The sequence below is a fragment of the Pelobates fuscus genome, chromosome 7, assembly GCF_036172605.1.
Source record: "Pelobates fuscus isolate aPelFus1 chromosome 7, aPelFus1.pri, whole genome shotgun sequence".
NCBI lineage: Eukaryota > Metazoa > Chordata > Amphibia > Anura > Pelobatidae > Pelobates > Pelobates fuscus.
Genome location: NC_086323.1, coordinates 55,533,216 through 55,555,030, shown reverse-complemented (window position 1 = coordinate 55,555,030; position 21,815 = coordinate 55,533,216). Strand labels below are relative to the sequence as shown.

General features: G+C 41.4%; 1 protein-coding gene across 7 annotated transcripts in view; it reads left to right on the top strand.

Annotated features, from left to right (window-relative positions):
* Positions 1-21,815, top strand: part of CACNA1E (calcium voltage-gated channel subunit alpha1 E) — a 738,678-nt gene that overhangs the window by 657,731 nt on the left and 59,132 nt on the right. For all 7 annotated transcript variants that reach the window (XM_063428300.1, XM_063428305.1, XM_063428301.1 and 4 more), the window contains 4 exons: positions 11,772-12,034; positions 14,621-14,792; positions 19,731-19,860; positions 20,090-20,149. In XM_063428300.1, the coding sequence (XP_063284370.1) occupies positions 11,772-12,034; positions 14,621-14,792; positions 19,731-19,860; positions 20,090-20,149 (625 nt within the window). The remainder of the gene's footprint in view (positions 1-11,771; positions 12,035-14,620; positions 14,793-19,730; positions 19,861-20,089; positions 20,150-21,815) is intronic.

Sequence of the window (21,815 nt, the reverse complement as noted above, 5' to 3'; positions counted from 1 at the left end):
CTGGGGATGGGTGCGGTATGGGTCCCCTCTTGATTCTGTGTGTGTCCCAGGTGGTCAATGTTAACCTGGTTGTTGGTAACATATCTTTGTATTCTGGTCTGAGGTGGCGTGGTATCCACATTAGTGTGGTTATGCTGTGTCCTTCTTTGTGCGCGGCTTCCATCTGGAGCCATTCGGGCGGTGGACTCTGATGGAACGCCATGATAGAAACATAGAATGTGACGGCAGATAAGAACCATTCGGCCCATCTAGTCTGCCCAGTTTTCTAAATACTTTCATTAGTCCCTGGCATTATCTTATAGTTAGGATAGCCTTATGCCTATCCCACGCATGCTTAAACTCCTTTACTGTGTTAACCTCTACCACTTCAGCTGGAAGGCTATTCCATGCATCCACTACCCTCTCAGTAAAGTAATACTTCCTGATATTATTTTTAAACCTTTGTCCTTCTAATTTTAGACTATGTCCTCTGGTTGTGGTAGTTTTTCTTCTTTTAAATATAGTCTCCTCTTTTACTGTGTTGATTCCCTTTATGTATTTAAATGTTTCTATCATATCCCCCCTGTCTCGTCTTTCCACCAAGCTATACATGTTAAGATCCTTTAACCTTTCCTGGTAAGTTTTATCCTGCAATCCATGAACCAGTTTAGTAGCCCTTCTTTGAACTCTCTCTAAGGTATCAATATCCTTCTGAAGATATGGTCTCCAGTACTGTGTACAGTACTCCAAGTAAGGTCTCACCAGTGTTCTGTACAATGGCATGAGCACTTCCCTCTTTCTACTGCTAATACCTCTCCCTATACAACCTAGCATGATGAGAGGGCTTAAAAGTGAGGCTGAATAATATGTGCTAAGGTGTGGTATGCTTAACCTCCCTTTTTGAAAGGTCTGTGTAATGTGGATGCTGCTACTCTCGTTTTTTTGTTGTTCCATATGAACGATGTGAGCATGGTTTGTGCGTCTCGCAAAAAGGCGTTCGGAAGTTTAATATGTAAGGTTCGGAACAGGTATTGAAGCTTGGGTAGGAGTAGCATTTTTGTTGCTGCTATGCGACCCAACCAGGAGACATACTTGCCCCTCCACCCTGCGATTTGGTTTTTCAATTTTTTTATTAGTTTAGCGTAGTTGGCATATAGTAAAGCGTTAGCGGTCGCTGTGAAGGCTATTCCCAGGAACATTAGGTAGTCTGTGCGCCATTCGTATGCGTAGGTTGTTTTCAGATTTTGTAAGGCTAGCGGCGGTATGTGCATGCCAATCGCTTGTGTTTTTGTGATATTAAGCTTATAGTATGAGCATGCACTGTATTTAGTTAGTGTGTTATGCAGATGTAAAAGTGTCGCGTTCGGGGAGGTGAGTGACAGCATGATGTCATCTGCGAACATCGTGAGTTTGTGTTCCATGCTGCCCATTTTAATCCCCTTGATGTTGTTGTTCCCCCGTATGTGTTGTGCTAGGGGTTCTAAAACTAGGATGTAGAGTAGCGGGGATAGTGGGCATCCCTGATGAGAGCCATTTGTGATTTTGAATTCTGACGACATGAATCCACTGTTTACCCGAGCGGCTGGGACCGAGTATAATGCTGATATCAGGGACATGAAATTCGGAGGGAAGTTGAACTGTCTCAGCACTGCCTCAAGGAATCCCCAGTGCACCCTGTCGAACGCTTTCTCAGCATCCAATGAGAGGAATACACTAGGTCTTCCCGAGGCCCGCGCCCCTGACATCAGATTCAGCAATTTCCTGGTACCATCCGAACCCTGTCTCCCTGTAACAAATCCCACCTGATCTTTGTGGATCACTGAGGGGATAATAGCTGAGAGTCTATTCGCATAAATTTTTGCTAGGAGCTTCGTGTCCGTATTTAATAATGAGATGGACCTGAGGTTTTGAGGTCTGTTTGGTGGTTTCCCCGGCTTGGGTAACGTGGCGATATGTGCCATCAGCATTTCTGGTGGCATATACCCAGTGTTTATGATGGCGTTAAACGCTTTTTCTAAGTGGGGAATTAAGGATGTTGCAAATTTTTTGTAGTACAGGTTTGTAAAGCCATCTGGGCCCAGTGATTTCCCTTGTGGTAGAGAATTGATGGCTTTTGCTATTTCTGAACAGGTAATGGGGCTTTGAAGCATTTCTTGCTGCAATGGGCTGAGCGTAGGAAGTCGGGCTTGGGTTAGGAAATCTTGTATTTCTTGGTTTGTGGGTTGGTGTGTTTTGTCATCTGTTGCCAGGTTGTAGAGTGTATTGTAGTATTCTGCCATGGTGTCGTTTATGTGTTGTGGGTTTATGATTTTGATGCCTGTAGGTGATAGCATATGTTGTATTTTGGATTGGGCCTGGTTTTGCCTAAGTAGAGATGCTAGGGCTTTGCCTGCTTTATTGCCCTGGGAGTATTGTTTCATTTTTAATTTGGTCAGTATATACGACGTTTTCTGAAATAAGAAATCATTCAATGCCTTTGTGGTTTGATAAATTTGTTCCTGTCCATGTGTGGTTGGAGATAGTAGTTGTGCGTTTGTTTGGTCTCGTAGAGTTTTAAGTAGGGAGACATATTCTTGTTGCGCTATCTTCTTTTTGTATGCTGCTCTGCTAATTAACAGGCCTCTAATTACTGCCTTATGCGCTAACCATATGCTCTGTGGTTTTGTGTGGGGTGTACAGTTCTGTTCAAAGTACAATGCCAATTCCCTGTCCAGGACCTCCGTGAATGATTGGTCATGTAGGAGAGTGTCGTTCAGTTTCCACGGAGAGGTCCCTCTATGTTGGAACCCATCCCTGAGCGTCAGTGAAACTGGCGCGTGGTCTGACCAGGTTAAGTCGCCTATCATGCAGTCTGTCATAGCAGGTAAGAGATTCGCGGTTGCCAGAATGTGATCGATACGCGAGCTAGTCTTGTGAACTCGTGAGTGGTGCGTGTATTCACGATTGTTGGGATGAATTGTGCGCCATGTATCATATATGCCAAACTCCAGTAGTAGTTTAAGTAGTGCCTTGCATTGGGGCTTAAGGGCAGCATGCCTCCCGGTGCCAGGCCGCACAGTCGTGTCCAAATGTGGGTCTAGAATGTGATTCAAATCGCCACAAAGAATTAAGTTGTGTAGTTGGGGGGTGGGTATTTTTGAGAGAACTCTGTGTAGAAAGTTTATTTGATTGGTGTTAGGACTATATACCGAGGCTATCGTGTATCTGTTGCCATTTATGTTGCAGTGTAGTATGATATACCTGCCTTGGGCATCTTTCTTAACATGTAATAATTCAAATGAGAGTGAACGATGTAGCAATATGGAGACTCCTCTTGATTTTGTGGTGTAGGTGGAGTGATATTGCAGGGGAAAGTCTCGTTGTGCAAACGTAGGGATCTTTGTGTGGGTGAAGTGCGTTTCTTGAATGCATAGTATGTCTGTGTTGTCTCTGTTCGCTGTTTCTAGTAGGACTCGTCGTTTGTGCGGCGTATTTAAACCGCACACATTAATCGTTAGTATCTTCAGGTTGTGTCAGAATGATTTCTGTTATGTGACCACGCGCGCCTGTGATATCATTGTGTTGATTATGCTTCGACCAGGGATAGCTTAACTTGGGTTGGGTAGTGTGGAGAGGAATGAAAGGGAAGGGAGTAGTGGGATATTTACATGTTCCCAACGGTGGGAAACTGGTGTGTCTATTGCACACCTTGGGTTTTGGAAACATTTGTCTCCTGTGGTGTGGCTCGTGAGCTAATTGTGCCTAGAAAATTGAACAGAACTATATATTTTTTTTTGTATTTTTTTTTTGAACAGAACTATATATTTTTTTCTGCTAACTTTGTGATGCTCGAGGGTATGAGCTAGTGTTAGATCCTTTTATTTCTCGCAAGATTGCTAAGCTATGTCTTCAGACCTGTGCGGTCTGTTTTAGGCTTTCTGCTGGGGCTGCAACACCTTATGTGTGATCCTGTGCTATATTATAATGTTCATCCAGTGTCTCCTGTTACTATCCCTAGGGGCTCCCGCCCGTCCCCCGCCCGTCCCCCGGACCACCCATCGTCTGGGACCGCGCCAGAGGGCATCCCGACACCCAGCTTCCTGCTCAATCTGCTTGCGGGCTCGCTGTTATATTCGTTGCGGACCCAGGTCCCGCACTCCCACTGCATGGCCCTCCCAAGCTGCCAGGGACCCCGCGCGTCCCCCCAGCCACCCCCCCTCTTTACGAGGGGAACGGCAGGGGGAAGGCACCAGGCCCCCAGCCACCATCGAGCATCCTACCTAGGGCTATCAATTCTCTGCGGTCCGGTCCCCCTCTGCATAAGCCACCCAACGGGTTCATCAGTATGTATTGTGCGGTCTCTATTCCCCACTCCCCCACCGCATGACCCCTCCATGTTGCCAGGAGTCCCGCGCGTCCCCCCAGCCCCCCCCCTCTTCAAGGGGAACGGCAGGGGGAAGGCACCGGGCCCCCCAGCCATCGACCAAGTTCCCAATCAGGCCCATCCAGTTACTGCTGGCCCAGGCCCCCTTCCGCCAAAGCTATTCAACGGACCCCTCATAGTATATGTGCAGTCTCCCTTACCCACACTCCTGCCGCCGGGAAATCCCGCGCACCCCCCCAGCCCTCCCCCCCAGCCCCCCCCGATGAGGGGGACGGCAGGGGGAAGGCACTGGGACCCCCCAGCCTCCAGTAAACATCCCTCCCAGGTCCATCAGTCCTCCACAAGCCCGGGCCCCATCGTTCCAAGTACCCCCCCTCATGGCCTGTGGTGGCCGCTTCATTATTATAACGATGTAAAACATTGTCTCATACAGTTATTGATGTGTGTTTCAGGTGCCCTCCCCAGGCATCCATCTCCCGCTCGGCCCTGAGTGGTTGGGTATACAAGTTGGGTCAGCTAACACTCCCAGTGCGGCATGCAACTATGGGTACAGTTTCTGTTATTCCGGCGGCCCCACTGGGAGGGCGCAGGGGGAGACAGCCCCAGTGGACCCCCCAGTTTCGTTATGCCTGAGTCTCGTGAGTGGTTGTGTGCAATACTTGCGTGTCCCTCTGTATGTCGTCCTTTGCGGCCTAGCGGTTGCTGGAGACCGCTTGCCATTCTAGCCGGAGTCTGCCTGGAGGTGATGCTTGGGCAGCTTCAAGTTGGGGGTTCATTCCCCACTCCTTTAATTTGCGGATTCCATCTTCTGGGGATGAAATGATTTTGAGGGCGCCGTCTTTTGTCACCAATAACTTTGTAGGGTAGCCCCATCTGTATTTCGTTCCATTATTGCGGAGCGCAGTTGTGACAGGCGAAAATTATTTCCTCTTGCGGAGTGTTGCCGCTGAAATGTCAGGAAAGAGCTTTACCGCAGCGTAGGCTTCTGGAGGTTTCGGTTTGTTTCTGCTGGCATGTAAGATGTGCTCTTTGACATGATAATAGTGTGCACGCATCAAGACATCTCTGGGTGTAGAATCAGGTAGATGGCGTGGACGCGGCACGCAATGTACTCTGTCTAGCAGTAACATGTCGGCTGGTATGTCGGGAGCATATGCTCGCAGCAGGCCTCGAACATATTCTTGCAAATCGGCCGGAAGTACTGACTCAGGCACCCCTCTCAGCCGCAGATTGTTTCGCCGCGACCTATCTTCTATATCTGCCAGTTTTGTTTCGGTGAGTAGCAGTTTTTCTTCCAGGCTTTCCACATGGGCTGCTAAGTCGTTGTGCGCCGCTGCTACTTCCTCCATCTTGGATTCGATGTGCGATGTTCTTTTCCTTATCTCCTGGACGTCTTTGCGGAGTGAGTCCATAGAATTTTGCCAGGCTCCTATCAGCTTTTGTGATAGGGCATCTAGTGCATGTGCCAGGTGACCTTTTGTTAAAGTTTCTCCGGGCTCCAAGAGAGGCTGAGCAGCACTCTCTTCGTCAGATGCCTCGTCGCCATCTTGTATAGCACTATGGAGGCCCGATGTGGCCGAGTGCGATTTCTGCTGAAAGAAATTGTGTTTTTCTGCTTTCGCTGTGTTCTTTTTTCCTTTGTGGTGGGACATTTTCTATAATAGAGCGTGGATGTTGTTCTGTGTGCTGTGATTGAAATGGATTGTTAGCTCATGTGCCGGAGCTAAGGATTATGCATCCATCTTGTCCGGCAGTTGGCCACGCCCCCCTAAAATAAACTTTTAATGTGGAGCGATTTTAGAATTTGGTATGTTTGTCTTCTAAGCTTAATAGCCATAAAAGAAAACAAAATTGCCACACAAAAGTATATATTTATATGAAGCAGACATCACAGGCTATTTAACTAACATTATTTTGACACTTTTAACGTAGCCATTTCACCGCTAATCCCTGCTAAATATTGGACAAAAATTATTTTTTTTTGTTTTTTGACACACAAAATTATAATAAACAACTTCTCATGTGTATTTCGTAAAGTTAGTGTGTGCTATTCCTGTACAAAACCTAATTTTGTGTTCAGCTACATTTGCTGAGTACAACGATACCCATATTGTATGTCTTTGGCACTATTTCGTGAAGCTATAGCGCCATATAGGAGACCTGTCCATTTCGGTATTTACAGTAGGATTCTGAGAGACTGATTTGATGGGCCTATGTTTCAATTTGGGCCACTATAGCAGTTTGACTGTTGGAAAACCCCCCACAAAGGCCTACCATTTGTAAAAGTAGACACTCCAGGGAATCTCATATGGTGCATATTGTGTCTTAACATGCCCCCATTTTTTCACCAATGTATGTCAAAGTTTGTGGTAAAAAATAATTTTGGGCATTTTTAACATCCGCATTACTTTTTCGCTGGTCATTTTGTATATTTGACATGTGCCACCATGATCAAAGCCCCAATATTATGCTCAGCTAAGTCTTCTGTGTAAAATGACACCCCCATTGTATATCTTTGGCACTATTTCGTGAAGCTACAGCGCCATATAGGAGACCTGTCCATTTTGGTATTTACAGTAGAATTTTAAAGACGGATTTGATGGGCCTATGTTTCAATTTGGGCCACTATAGCAGTTTGACTGTTGGAAAACCCCCACAAAGGCCTACCATTTGTAAAAGTAGACACTCCAGGGTATCTCATATAGTGCATATTGTGCCTTAACATGCCCCCATTTTTTCACCAATGTATGTCAAAGGTTGTGGTAAAAAATAATTTGGGCATTTTTTACATCCGCATTACATTTTTGCTAGGCATTATGTATATTTGACATGTGCCACCATGATCAAAGCCCCAATATTATGCTCAGCTAAGTCTTCTGAGTAAAATAACACCCCCATTGTATGTCTTCGGCACTATTTCGTGAAGCTACAGTGCCATAAAGGAGACCTGTCCATTTCGGTATTTACAGTAGAATTTTGAGAGACGGATTTGATGGGCCTATGTTTCAATTTGGGCCACTATAGCAGTTTGACTGTTGGAAAAAACCCCACAAAGGCCTACCATTTGTAAAAGTAGACACTCCAGGGTATTTCAAAGGGCATATTTTAAACCCTAGCGTAGGATCATTTTTGTGCTTGTTTGTACCAAGTCTAATAGCAATTAGCATTGCTGCCTTTTTGACACACACTTGGAGATGTTACTGTATATTTTGCAATCCTTATGTGTGCTACGGCAGTATAACACCTATTATGTTGCTCAGCTATGTCGTCTTAGTACAACAATACCCCCATGTGTACCTTTTTCAGGGATATGGGGATGTTGAAGGGGCACATTGGAGACTAAGCCATATCAGTTTTTTTTCAAACTTTGAATTTTGACGCTGGGTCCATGTGCAATTTTAGAGCCTCTTAGCAGGCTGATACTTCAAACCACCCCACAAAGGCATACCCTTTGTAAAAGTAGAAACTCCAGGGTATTTCAAAGGGCATATTTTAAACCCTAGCGTAGGATCATTTTTTTGCTAGTTTGTACCAAATCTAGTAGCAATTAGCATTTTTTCTGCCTTTTTGACACACACTTGGAGATGTTACTGTATATTTTGCAATCCTTATGTGTGCTATGGCAGTATAACACCTATTATGTTGCTCAGCTATGTCGTCTTAGTACAACAATACTCCCATGTGTACCTTTTTCGGGAATATGGGGATGTTGAAGGGGCACATTGGAGACTAAGCCATATCAGTTTTTTTCAAACTTTGACGCTGGGTCCATGTGCAATTTTAGAGCATCTTAGCAGGCTGATAATTCAAACCACCCCACAAAAGCCTACCATTTTTTAAAGAAGATATTAATCACCGTATTAACCTGCATCAAACTCTGGGGCACTGCCTGTCTGCTGATAGAATTCATAACTTCCTAAGCATTTTTTACTTTTTACTCTTCTAGTGTGCTCCGTATGCATAGATGTTAGCATGAACACCTCCTTCTTATCTTTGAATTTGAGAGCCAGCAGTTCATCGTGGCAGAGAGCAGCCGTTTCCCCCCTCTTCAGCTTTTTTTGTGCCAGGGCTTTTGGGAAACCAACACGTGTCTTTCGGATAGTGCCGCAGGCCACAGTTTCAAAGCAATAAAGCATCCTAAGAAGAGGGATGCTATTATAGTAATTGTCTATAAATAAATTATACCCCTTATTTAGCAATGGGTTAATTAAATCCCATACGATTTTTCCACTCGTCCCAATGATATCCGGGCAACCTGGGGGGTCCAAGTGGCTGTCTTTACCTTCGTACACACGGAAGGTGTAAACATACCCCCTGGCACTTTCACAAAGTTTATACAACTTTATCCCATACCGGGATCTTTTGGCCGGGATATATTGTTTAAACCCCAGTCTGCCCTTGTACTTCATAAGAGACTCGTCTACACAAATATTTTTTTGTGGGGTGTACAATGAGCCAAACTGCCTGTTGAAGTGGGAAAAAAGGGGGCGCAGATTATAGAGATTATCGTATTGAGGATTATCTCTTGGGAGGCACTTCGAATTGTCGCTGAAGTGTAAAAAGCAAAGCATTGCTTCATATCTGGACCTGTTCATGGTCTGGGAGTAAATAGGGGTGCTGCATACAGGATTTTTGGACCAGTACATCCTGATGCTGGGTTTTTTAATAATGCCCATTAGCATTGTTAGTGCCCAAATTTTTTTTTTAATTCTGGCACACTGGTGAGGTACCAACTCCCTTGCCTGGCGATGAGACTCTTATCATTAAGTGTCAGGTACTGCACAGCAGAAAGGTTGGTCTGGGTGACTATTTCCCCTAAAATATCATCCCCCAAGAATAGCTGCATGAAATCCAGTGCACTGTAGTTGGTGACGTCCAACTGGATTCCAGGACTGCCAGTAAACAGTGGGATTTCAGGCGTGAAATCATTTAGGGGTTCCCAGTCACCAGCATCATGAGCCAGGTCAGGGGACTCGGCGCTTACAACAGAGGGCCCTGCAGTATCTGGCACAGTCTCATCACCACTCTCAGAGGCAGTGTCTGTGGCGTCAGAGTCGGCTGCTAGTATATCATAAGCCTCCTCAGCAGTGTACCTTCTAGACATTATGAAGGTATAACTTTAACAAACTTATTTTTAAACTGTTTTTTTTTTTAACTTTTTTTTAAACTTTTTTCTTTTTTTTAATCCTTTTTTATCTTTTTTTCTTTTTTTTATAGTTTTTTTTAAACTTTTAGAAACTTTTCAGAACTTTTCTAAACGTTTCGTCTCTAACTAGCCTAACACTCAATTTCCCAAATTCCCACTAAAGTCCACCCACTCCAGCTAACTAAGGAATTAACGTTAAATTAATTAAATTAAATAAAATTAAAAAAAATCAAAATTAACCCTTGAGGGTAGAAAAAAAAATTAGATCACAGTTAAATACTGTGATCAGTAAACTGATCACTGCAGGCAGTGATCAAAAGGGCAGGGAAAGGGTTAAAACTGTTTTAAAAGTTATAAAATTACTTTTAAAACACAGATACACTTTTGACTAAAATAACACACAATGTTTCACAACCGATCCGTCTCTCTCCACTTCTCAAACCACACAGAGGTGGAGGGAGGAGGATCAGGAATCCCAGCAGCACTGTGATCGCTGTGACTGGCTGTCACAGCGATCACATGTGCTGGGACAGCTCTATTGGCGGTTGCTGGTCTGCCTCTGACATCGAGGCACCCAGAAAAAGCGTTAACCCCACGATCGCCGCAATCGCGGCGATCTGGTGTTAACGTTAGTAAATGATGGAGATTTTCCGTCATCGGTCCATAACGCACGGACAAGCTTGACGGAAAATCTCCGTCATCGGTCGGGAAGGGGTTAATAGCTCCCGATTGATTCCTCTCTTGCAACTGTCATTAGTCTAATACTATCCTTACCTTTTGTGTCACTTTACCCCACTCCCTCTAGCATGTAAGCTCATTGAGCAGGGCCCTCAACCCCTCTGTTCCTGTGTGTCCAACGTGTCTGGTTACAACTACATGTCTGTTCGTCCACCCATTGTAAAGCACTGTGGAATTTGTTGGCGCTATATAAATAATAACATAATAATAATAATATAATACTTTTTTGCACACACAAGGTATTGTGTATATATAAAATATATTATGTTACATTTTAAGTACATTGTTTTACACAGCAGCGTCTATTACTGATTGGCTCTTGCGTAGTATGTCAGAAGAGAAAATGAGGATTGCATTCAGCCTGCTAGAACTAGCAATTGTACTGGAAAAGCTGTTAATAATTATTGTCTCTTCCTGAAATTTACCAGTTTGCCTTGCTGTTGCCATGTACATTAACGTGGCATTCAACTTCCCAAATGCTAAATAAATAAAATTCACTGTTTAGTAGATATACCCCCAATGAAAACATGCATGCATTTCATTACGCTTTTTTCATAGGTGATTTTTTTTCAAGAAAATATATTTTAGATTTCTAATTTACTGGCAGTTTCCTGGCCAGTGTCATTTTCCAAAGATTTATTTTATGTAAGTAGGGTATTCAAAAAGTCTTAATCCTGGCCATTGTTTAGAAAACCATAACCATCAACTACTTTGCGTAGTAACTGCGTAGTAAAAGAGCAATGCAGCTTTCTTGTCCTTTCACCCGTATTATTACTGTGGATTGGATAATTCACGAGAGACCGTAAGCACTGATACATCATTTCTTTCTGTTTTTAGTGTCCTAATGTTTTAAGACCATTATACATTCATAAGCATTGGTCTTTAATAGTTGCCATAGTTGCTTTCGTTAATGGTAAATATAAAAAAAAAAAAAAAACTTGGTATATTTAATTTCACTATTTTTAGAGACTAAAAGCACCTAGACCATTTCATCTGAATATCTCAATTAAGTGGTCTGGGAGCCATGTCCCATTGTCCCATTGTCCATTCAATGTAAAACATTGCCATTCTGCAGAAATAAAATGTTTATATTGCAGGGTTTAAATGCCTCTAGTTGCTCTCTGAGTGGCAAGTGCCTCCTCTGAAACTGCAATCAGATGGTCTCATGTAGCATTTTGCCGCAAATATGCACTAGCCTTCCAATGCTTTCCCATAGTCTGAGATCATCAATCTTGATGATGTCAGCCAAGTGGCGGTGCAGAGCGGCATGGGATAAAAGGTAAGAAATACATTTGTAACCCTTCCAGGTGGGGGCAGTCACCTAAACCTTGTCTAGAACACTTTAGCATTAAGAATACACATTTCTATTCCTAACGCTTTGGTGTTCTTATCAATGCCTTCTGGTCTACAATGTTCTCTACATAACATTAAATTTCCTTTTTTTTTTTCTCTCTTTTTTTTTTTTTAGATGATTCACTCCTCTATCAATGCTCTTATAACTTCTTTTCTCTTTCCCTCTTCACATTTCTGCTTTTTTTGCTGTAGAAATGACAGGACCGCAGGATGTGAGAGCACGACACCCAATGCTGCCCCTGTGCAGGAGCTCAACCAAGGGAAGAATGGGAGCCCACCTGACCTGGACTGCAGTCAGCAGGCATTGCTGGGCAGTTCACAGAGCCAGGCAGAAAGTCCTAATCCCACCAGCTGCAGTTTACCAGATGTGTCGAGCAGCACTGAGCGTGTCACGGAGAGCACAGTCATCACCTTACCTGATGCCGGAGTGGCAGCCGACTGCACCGTGGTACAGAGTGAGGACTCGTCTCACTCTATGTGTATTCTCTGTGTCCCTTAATGAAATGCTCCGTAAAAAAACTTCCATCATTCACCATACAACATCACTTTATCCAGGGCTACATTGTCAACATATAGACTATAATAGCTCTCTACATGACATGTCTATTATTATTATTATTATTATTATTATTATTTTATTATTTATACAGCGCCAGCAAATTCCATAGTGCTGTCTAAGATCAAAATATTGTATGTCTGGGGTAGATTTCTAGCAGCGCTAAAACATCTTAAATTCAACCTTCATGGTCAGGTGGAAGATAATAGGATTTTAAAAGATATAGAGGTGCTTGCTGCATGGCCTTCCTACTAACATGCAGAAAGTGGGCAATATATACGTGTTCTTATATTTGCAATGTTGATCAACACTTGCATTGTTAGCTGAAAATGTTGACCTTCATTGGGGAAGTCAGGCTTCACATACAAGGATATAACAATCACCAGATTTTTAGGATGATATTTGTAGTATCTCTATGAAATGTGAGTTGTGTGATGACATGTAAATTAGAGAAAAAAGCCGTAAGTAGATTCAGGTGTGAGTCTCCAAGAAAAAGAACAGACAAGCCCAGATTCTTAAATAGAATTTTGCTAAAACAGTAATTGGCATTATTCAGAATGGTTTCTTTGTTTGGTTATGTTTCATTGAAGTCAGTACGGAGATTAACAGTGCAGTTTATCAGTTCCAGAAACCAACATGCTGCCACAGAAACTATATATTGTCAAACTTTAACATATACTAGAACAGACCTGCAAAACTAACATTAATTGTAGTGGACAAACTGTACCAAAGACGAAACGATGCTGACAAACAATGATAGAGACCACACTAGAACTGATAAATTGTAACAAAGTCTACTCTATAACTGACAGACTGTAACAAAGACCACACTGGACCTGACAAACTGTAGCAAAGACCACACTGGACCTGACAAACTGTAACAGAGACCACACTGGACCTAACAAACTGTAACAAAGACCACACTGGATCTGACAAATTGTAACAAAGACAACACTGGATCTGGCGAACTGTAACAAAGACCATACTGGAACTGACAAACCATAACAAAGACCACACCGGATCTGACAAACTGTAACAAACAGACAAAACAGTAGTATACCCACTAACCAAAAGCAATAAAGCTGCTAAATTGAAAGTGGTTCCAGGTGAACCTCACTAAACACCAATAGTAGAAAACAGAAAAAGATAAAGCGGAAACCACCTTCACAATAATAATAAAATACAACCTGAGGAATATATCCAAAATTGGAATATTCTCTATGAATATGTTATACAATCTGAAATAAAAAAGTGTATATCATAGCGTAACACAGTAAGATAATAATAATAAAATGTGGAGTAAATAATGCACTCACAAACAAAAGTGTAAATCAGGCCTCTCACCCCCCTGGGGTATATGAAGTATGGAACTTGATAGTAGATCCTCAAACTGTAACAAACATCCTGACAAATTGTAACAAAGACCATACTGGAACTAACAAACCATAACAAACACCACACCGGATCTGACAAAATGTAACAAAGACCACACTGAAACTGACAAACTGTATCAAAGACCACACTGGAACTAGCAAAATGTGACAAAGACCACAACAGGACTGACAAACGGTAACAAAGACCACACTGGAACTGACAAACTAACAAAGACCACAACAGAACTGACAAACTGTAACAAAGACCACACTGAAACTGGCAAACTCAAACAAGGATCACAATAGAATTGACAAACTGTAACAAAGACCACATCAGATCTAACAAACTGTAACAAAGACTACACTGGAACTGACAAACTAACATAGACCATTCTGGAACTAACACACTGTAACACACCGGACACTGGAACTGACAAACTGTAACAAGTATCACAATAGAATTAAAAAACTGTAACATAGACCACAATGGAACTGACGAACTGTGACAAAGACCACACTGGAACTGACAAAATGTGACAAAGACCAACAGAGCAAATATAACATGTAACGATGATCACACTAGAACTGGCAAACTACAACACACTCACCACAGTGGAATTGACAAACGATAACACAGACCACAGAGGGGTGAAACAAACGGCAACATAAATCACACATCTTAATTATAGAACTCTTAGTGTGAACATATGTGAAGCATATTACACCTTTAACAGTCCCACAAGAATAGCTGGTCACAGTGTGAAATATACATCTAGTTAGTAGAATTTGTACAATATAGTGTATGTTTAGTGCACTGATTAACACACAGTTTTAATTAATTGATCAATAGTTAAATGCAAATTAGTGTACAAACCAGCAATATACAGTAGCTCTGCAGGAACATCACAAAAATCTTAGAGCAGGATCATGAAGATAATGAAATAAGAATATTAATATAGTAACTTTCTGTGGGTCATAAAAAAATAACCAAATTGGTTAAAATCAAAACAACCCTTGTGTCTGTTCCCCAAGACCAGCTTGACTCTGATCTTCTTCTCGCTTAGTAAATGTCTCCTAACATTATGTATTTCTTGATATGTGACTTTTCACAGTGATGGAAGGGAGGGATGGAGAAGTCAGTCTTGTTTCTCAGGAAAATGAAAAGGAAGAGGAGGAGGCAGTGGATGGTGAAGATAGAACAGTTAACCGAAAATTGAAGGTGTTGGAATCCCCCAAGGCCATTGTGCCGTACAGTTCAATGCTTATCTTCAGCTCAAGTAACCCGTACGTTTGTATCTAATGGAAATGACTGCCTGTCTTTATCATGTATAGCTTTTTTTCTGTATAATAGCCTCTAGTTAACTAGAAATCTGCCCTTGGAATTCTGTTTTATGTATCATTTGCCTTGATCCATTTACTTTCTTGTGATGAGCAAGATAGGAAGAGGTCTTCCTTTTTAGCAGACTTTGAGATTTCTTTCTGATGACTCGTATATGATCAGTGTAAATAAGCACTCCAGTTTTAAAAGAAAGCAGATTGGCCAATACTCTTGGCATTCCAACTGCTAATGAGTAAAACGTCAATGGTACTCGACCAACCAATTTGTTGAGTTTGTAAATTCACAGTAGCGTGTGACAATTGCTTAACCGTGCCATAGGAGCAAACAAGAAACACCAAGTCTGTTATAGTTTTATATGTTCTACATATATATTATATCTACCATAAAAATATGAACAAGTTGCAAGTACATAGACTTGGGTACATCATGCACGCAACAAAGGACTGTGTTTCTCAATAGTTGTCACCATCGTAATATAAATAATAGAAATAAGAGTTTCTGCCTTGTAGATGAGTAAGCAGTATATGTACTGTATGTGTCCTAATCTTACCCAATGTGCTAATCCAGTGTGGATAGTGTGTAAGATTAAGGAGAGGTGGAATCATTCCCTATTTGTGCTGCACAGTTGGGTGTCAAGGGGCACAGCACCAAGTACTAAAGTTATTGTAAGAAAGACATTTGTAGCACTAAATGAAAGCAAACAAAAATACGGACTTTTAATACCTTGATGAAAACCTAATTATGACAACGTGTGTACCTAGATAAAAATAGTAACACAATATTACCATTAGCCTAATACTGGTACCTGAATAATTAATTGATCTTAGTGAAAAGTCCATAAGAATGTAACCATAAATGCAAGTTCTCACTTCACTGTTAAATGCTTATAATTGAGACTTGGATATTTCATTTTATGTTTTTTTGTTTTTTTTTGTATTTTTTTTCTGAACATCCAGTCTCTTGTTTTCCAACTGTAAACCTGCTCTATCCAACTAACACTCCTCTAATGTATGTCTGATTAACCTTTCAATGACTAATGATGGAATAATTCTGCCATAACAAAGTAGCTTTTAAAATATATTTTATAAAAATGTAATGCCTTAGTCATTTAAATGTATTAGGTCTGTATAGATCTGTAAATGCTTAAATGTGTGTTTGGGCAGAAGGCATTGGTCGAGAACATTATCTCAAGCTCTCAGCCAATTCATTCCATTCAAATAGGGGCAAAACTGATATATGAGAGAAATAGCTAGAACAGTGGTGAAATCGCGTGGGATATTGACTATCAAAAACAGGGAGAATTACCCACATTAAGTGTTAATAACTCAGAATAATTGGTAAAACCACAAATACTTTGATCTTTATTAAACACACATAACCACACATAGACGTGAAACGGAAATAGTGATGAGAAAAAGTGTGTGTGACAGAAAAAAATGATATATTAAAAAGGAGACGTCTACTCAGCCTACCTGACTTGTTCTATATATATAACGAAATCAAATCCACCCAATATGGAAAGAAGCAGCAGTCACTCCAGTAACTATATAAAAGTTACAATGTTATAAATTGCATAAATTTAGTAAATTGAATAAGTTAAATATCTTGAGTAGAGTGTAACTACCATAGAAAATATGCAGCAAGCGATGGGGGTAAAAGTCGAGAGAAGGTAGGAAACAGGTCAGTATATCCCCAGGATAATAAAATATCCAATGTACAGGCGTAAATAAGGTAGGTATAAGAAAGGGAGACAGATATTAAGACAACGTGGGGCTGTTTAGAGTAGAAGCCAGCCGTATAAAGTGATTTTAATAATTTGACTAAAAGAAGAAAGGGAGGGTAGAGAGCACTGATCATCACCCTACCCCCACTTTATTAATCAAAAAAGATCACAGTTTAAGCTGAGAGAGGTGCTGAAAAAATATATAAATCCCTCAGATGCCAATTTGTGTGAAGAGAGTATCTGGGATTGTTACAACAGCACAAAACCTAGGTTAGTGTTATGTATAGATAACACTCCAACTAGAACGTAAGCATGTCACTTCCCCATTAAGATACAACAGCACTAGATATTGAGCTTGCCCCCCACAGCTGAAAGGTAACAAGGTTTCCAGTCAGCCCCAAGTATCAAAGTGTAACACTGAAAAGTGAAGTGAAATTGTTGCCAAGTAAGCACCCTTTGCTTGCCCTACAGCTAGCTAGCTGCTTTGAGGCAGCTCTAGAATATAAGTAATAACAGTCTACATAGAAGACCCTAGTTTAAAAATAAAAAAGCCTCACGGCAGCGTCTTGCCCAACACTGCCATGTTTCGGCGCTATGTTGCGCCTTTATCAAGAGCGTATTGTTAACTGGAGCCCGCCGGGTATTTAAATGATAAAACCCTGCCCCTCGATTGGCGTCACGCGGTCAATCCAGTGCCGCGACATCAGGGGTGCGGAGCTAGCCTGAACATCGACGTCATGCGTCCAACCTGATGCCACAACGTCAGAGGGGGAGCGGAGATGGCCCAGATAGGGGGAGTGGAGAAGCAGGCACTGGTGCAGCCTGCATGCTAAGATCAAATTAACCCCTTATAGTTAGAAATCATCAATAGATATAAATGCTTCACATTAGATGGACCAAGGCTCCAAAATTGTTGGAACAAATTTCTGATTGTTAAAACAAAATCATGATATTCGACCATAAAGCACTGGATATACGCAATGTAAGACCCTGGGACCTACTGTAGAGTACATGAGTAGCCTATGCACAAAATAGGTTGGACCAAAGGATATAAAGCTATATTCACATAGGGTTGTATTCACACATGTACTAATCCCAGATTTTCTGGGTAAAGAATGAATTAATGGGATGATATGTGCCTTAAACACCAGATGGTAACATTTCCACAGATACCCAATATATACAGTATTCAATAATTGTTGAATAGAACAATCTGATAGGAACTACAGCAGAAAATATAGTAAGATCTATAAGGTTCAGTAAGATTCCTGTCTTATGGTTAATTATTGTAACCAAAGGTCAACCCAGGACATACTTGAAAACGAGAGAAATCTCAATGTATCTTTCCTGGTAAAATATTTTATAAATAAAATATTTTATAAATAAATAAAGTAGAAATACTGTTGTATTTGGATCAGTTAAACATACTAGATGATGGGCCTACCTTGTATTTCATTACAGTGCCCAGAGATCCTCAGACAAAAATTACCAATGTTGTTTGAGTCAATAATTTACCAATTGTTCTGATTTTAATAGATTAGAAAATTTAAAAACACATTTGGTGTTTTTATACGCAGAAGGAATCAAAATTGGAAGCATTATGAGAGAAAGGGAACGAGGGATAACCTTAATTCAGTCCTTTTGGACAATCTATATATCCAGAAACACTCTCGTTGCCTTAGATATTTATTATAGTCACCCCGCCTAGGACCTCTCCGCTCTATTTCCAAACCACAAAAGCGCAAACCCTTCAAATCTACTGCGTGATATTCCCTCAGATGTCTCGAAATGGGATTGCCAACTGGGTTTTTTGAAGAAAAAAAATTGTTGGAGCTTAACTCAAAACTCGAGGAAGAAATTGATAAAATGAAACAATATCAAAATAATCCAGACTTTGCTCAATTTGAGATCAGACTCAGTAGTTGATGGTGATGGTTTTCTATACAATGGCCAGGATTAAGACTTTTTGAGTACCCCACTTACATAAATCTTTGGAAAATGACACTGGCCAGGAAACCATTCCATCACTAATCAAACTGCCATTAAATTCGAAATCTGAAATATTTTCTTGAAAAGAAATCACCTATGAAAAAAGCGTAATGAAATGCATGCATGTTTTCATTGGGGCTATATGAACTAAACAGTGATTTTTATTTATTTAGCATTTAGGAAGTTGAGTGCCACGTTAATGTACATGGTAACAGCAAGGCAAACTGGTAAATTGCAGGAAGATACAATAATTACAATTAGCTTTTCCAGTACAATTGCTAGTTCTAGAAGGCTGAATGCAATCCTCATTTTCTCTTCTGACATACTACGCAAGAGCCAATCAATAGTAGACGCAGCTGTGTAAAACAATGTACCTAAAATGTAGCGTAATATATTTTATTTATACAATACCTTGCGAGCACATTCAGAACCATATTATCTCATCACTAAATTTTACATTGCAATTTTACTGGAGAAAATTTGTCAAAGACAATTAGCCAAAATCCCTCTGGTACTGTGTGCAAAAAAGTATTATATATACATACATGCACACATACACACATAGTGAGAAGATTTGAAATGGTTATTGCAGAGTAAGTAGCGAGGCTCTATCAAATAATAATGCATGGAGTTTAAAAATGCACGCAACAGACTCACTTGAGGGTTTTTTTTTTACGAAGAAAAGGTAATTGTCCCTGTTTTTGATATTCCATTTCAATATTCCAGGTGATTTCACCCATGGGCTGTTTGTCTTTCAAAAACTGTTCTAGCTGTTTCTCCCATTGTCTCTCTTGGGTTACACCCATATTACCCACCTGGTCCTTCTTGACTTCTTGGTCAGGCTTGTCCTGTCCCTTTAGTCTTGCAATTTTCTGTCAAAATTGATATATCCAAGGGGAAGAGGAAGTTGTGCTTTAGGTTTATGTGAGATATTTAATTACTTACTGTATGAAGGAGTTAGGACCACCTCGCACCATAATCACTAAAGTTAGCTGAAGTGGCTTGTAAGTAGGACATTCCATAGTGGTATAGAAACTTGAAAAGATTGTGTTGACAGCTATAAACTAACTTAGACATTGAGGGGTTAATAGCTTCAATGTATCCAATGTATCTATGTATATATCAAGATGAAGATAGCCTTCCTGCTTTCAGATGTCTGTTTGAATTTCAGGGTGAGAAAGGTATGCCATTACATTGTAAACCTGCGCTACTTTGAGATGAGCATCCTTCTAGTAATTGCAGCGAGCAGTATAGCGTTAGCTGCAGAAGACCCGGTACTGACCAACTCAGACCATAACAAAGTGAGTATGTCTGCAACATGTCTTATGGCTCACAATCTCACTGTCACTTCACCACTTTGGAACCCCAACATGCTGTCTGCTACACCAACAAATCTTCTGCGTGTCGTTGTGATGCCTGTCTGAAGCCTCATATGTTTTTGACTGTCTCCTTCATTACATTTTAGATACAAGTTTGCTCTGCTACATTTAGTTTAAGTGGCGCCTTTTGATTTCTAATTTTTATTTGTAGGTTCTTCGATACTTTGATTATGTTTTTACTGGCGTCTTCACCTTTGAGATGGTGATCAAGGTAAGACCTTCAGTCATGTAGATTATTCAATACATTAGAATGTATATATTCTATATGGCAAAATAAAGGGTAGGCATGTGCATGGGGAAAAATTTCGGTTCGGCATTCCGAAATTCGGGACTTTCGCAATTCGTGACTTCGGCAATTCGGCACTTCGGAAATTCGGCAACATCGTCACTTTGGCACTTCGACATTTCGGAACTTCGGCATTTCAGAATTTCGGGACTTCGGCACTTCGGGACTTCTCTTGCAGCTGTATTAGGGAGCTATCTACCAAAAGGTTGAAAGACCTAAATTGGTCTTTCAGCCAAATTTACTAATACTAAGTAAAAATTACTTAGTATTAGTAAATTTTGCCCCTACTCGCTATACCGTGAGTAGGGGCATGTCTAGTAAACTTGTCCTAATCCACCAATCAGAGTGTTATGAGTCAAATTACACAGCGTGGGGAAATTCCAAAGAACTTTCCCATGCTGTGTAAAATGACACAGAACACTCTGATTGGTGGATTTCAAACCAACCAATCAGAGTGCTGTGACAGGTAAATGTAAAGACTCACCTGTCAGTATCTTCATTTACCTGTCAGAGCACTTTGATTGGATGGCCTAAGCCTGCCCCCGCCCTGCAGAGCTCAGTCTGCGCGGAGCCCTCGCCGGGTGAAGATGGATTTTTTTTTTTTGCACTCGTTTTTTTTTTAATTCCGTCGGTTATTATGGATTTTTTTTGGCCTTTTTTGGGGCTGAAAAAATAAGATTTTAGAAGAAAGAAAACATCGAATGGTAAGTTTTATTTTTTTTACAGGTACTTCATTAGAGGTCGTCCCCCCTCATTATTTTTAGGGTTAGGGAGGTAGGTAGGGGGTTATTTTTTTTGGGGGGGAGGGGGTGACTAGGGGTTTGTGGACCCCTAGTCACCTGGGGGGGTAAGACAAATTTTTAGGGCCCCCACCCGCCGCTCAGGGGTGGGGGCCAGGGGGGAGGACATTAGGTCCCCCCCCTTATTAGTATTTAGGGCCCCCACCCACCACTCAGGGGTGGGGGCCAGGGGGGAGGACCTTAGGTCCCCCCCTTATTAGTATTTAGGGCCCCCACCCACCGCTCAGGGGTGGGGGCCAGGGGGGAGGAGATTAGGTTCCCCCCCTTATTCCAATTTAGGGCCCCCACCCCTCATCGGAGGGTGGGAGCCAGGGGGGAGGACATTAGGTCCCCCCCTTATTCTGATTTAGGGCCCTCCCGCTGCTCAGGGGTGGGGGCCCGGGGGGAGGACAATAGATCCTCCCCCCATTATTTTAAATTAGGGCCACCACCCGCTGCTCAGGGGTGGGGGCCGGGGGTAATTTTTTTAACAGTGAGCAGCCCCTACTCGTGGTATAGCAAAATAGGGGCATAATTTACTAATACAAAGTAATCTTTACCAAGACCAATTTAGCCAATCTTTACCAAGACCAATTTAGGTCTTTCAGCCTTTTAGTAGATAGCTCCCGAATATCGTGGGAATTAGGGAGTTATCTACTTATTCATTCCTGTCATTACATTGACTGGCTAAGTAACTTACATTTTATATGAATTTATGTTACTTGATTGTTGTAAGTGTTGCAAATGCTTACAGCTGAATCCTGGCTATGTTTGTATACTTTTTATTTAAAATTGTATACAATGTAACATTC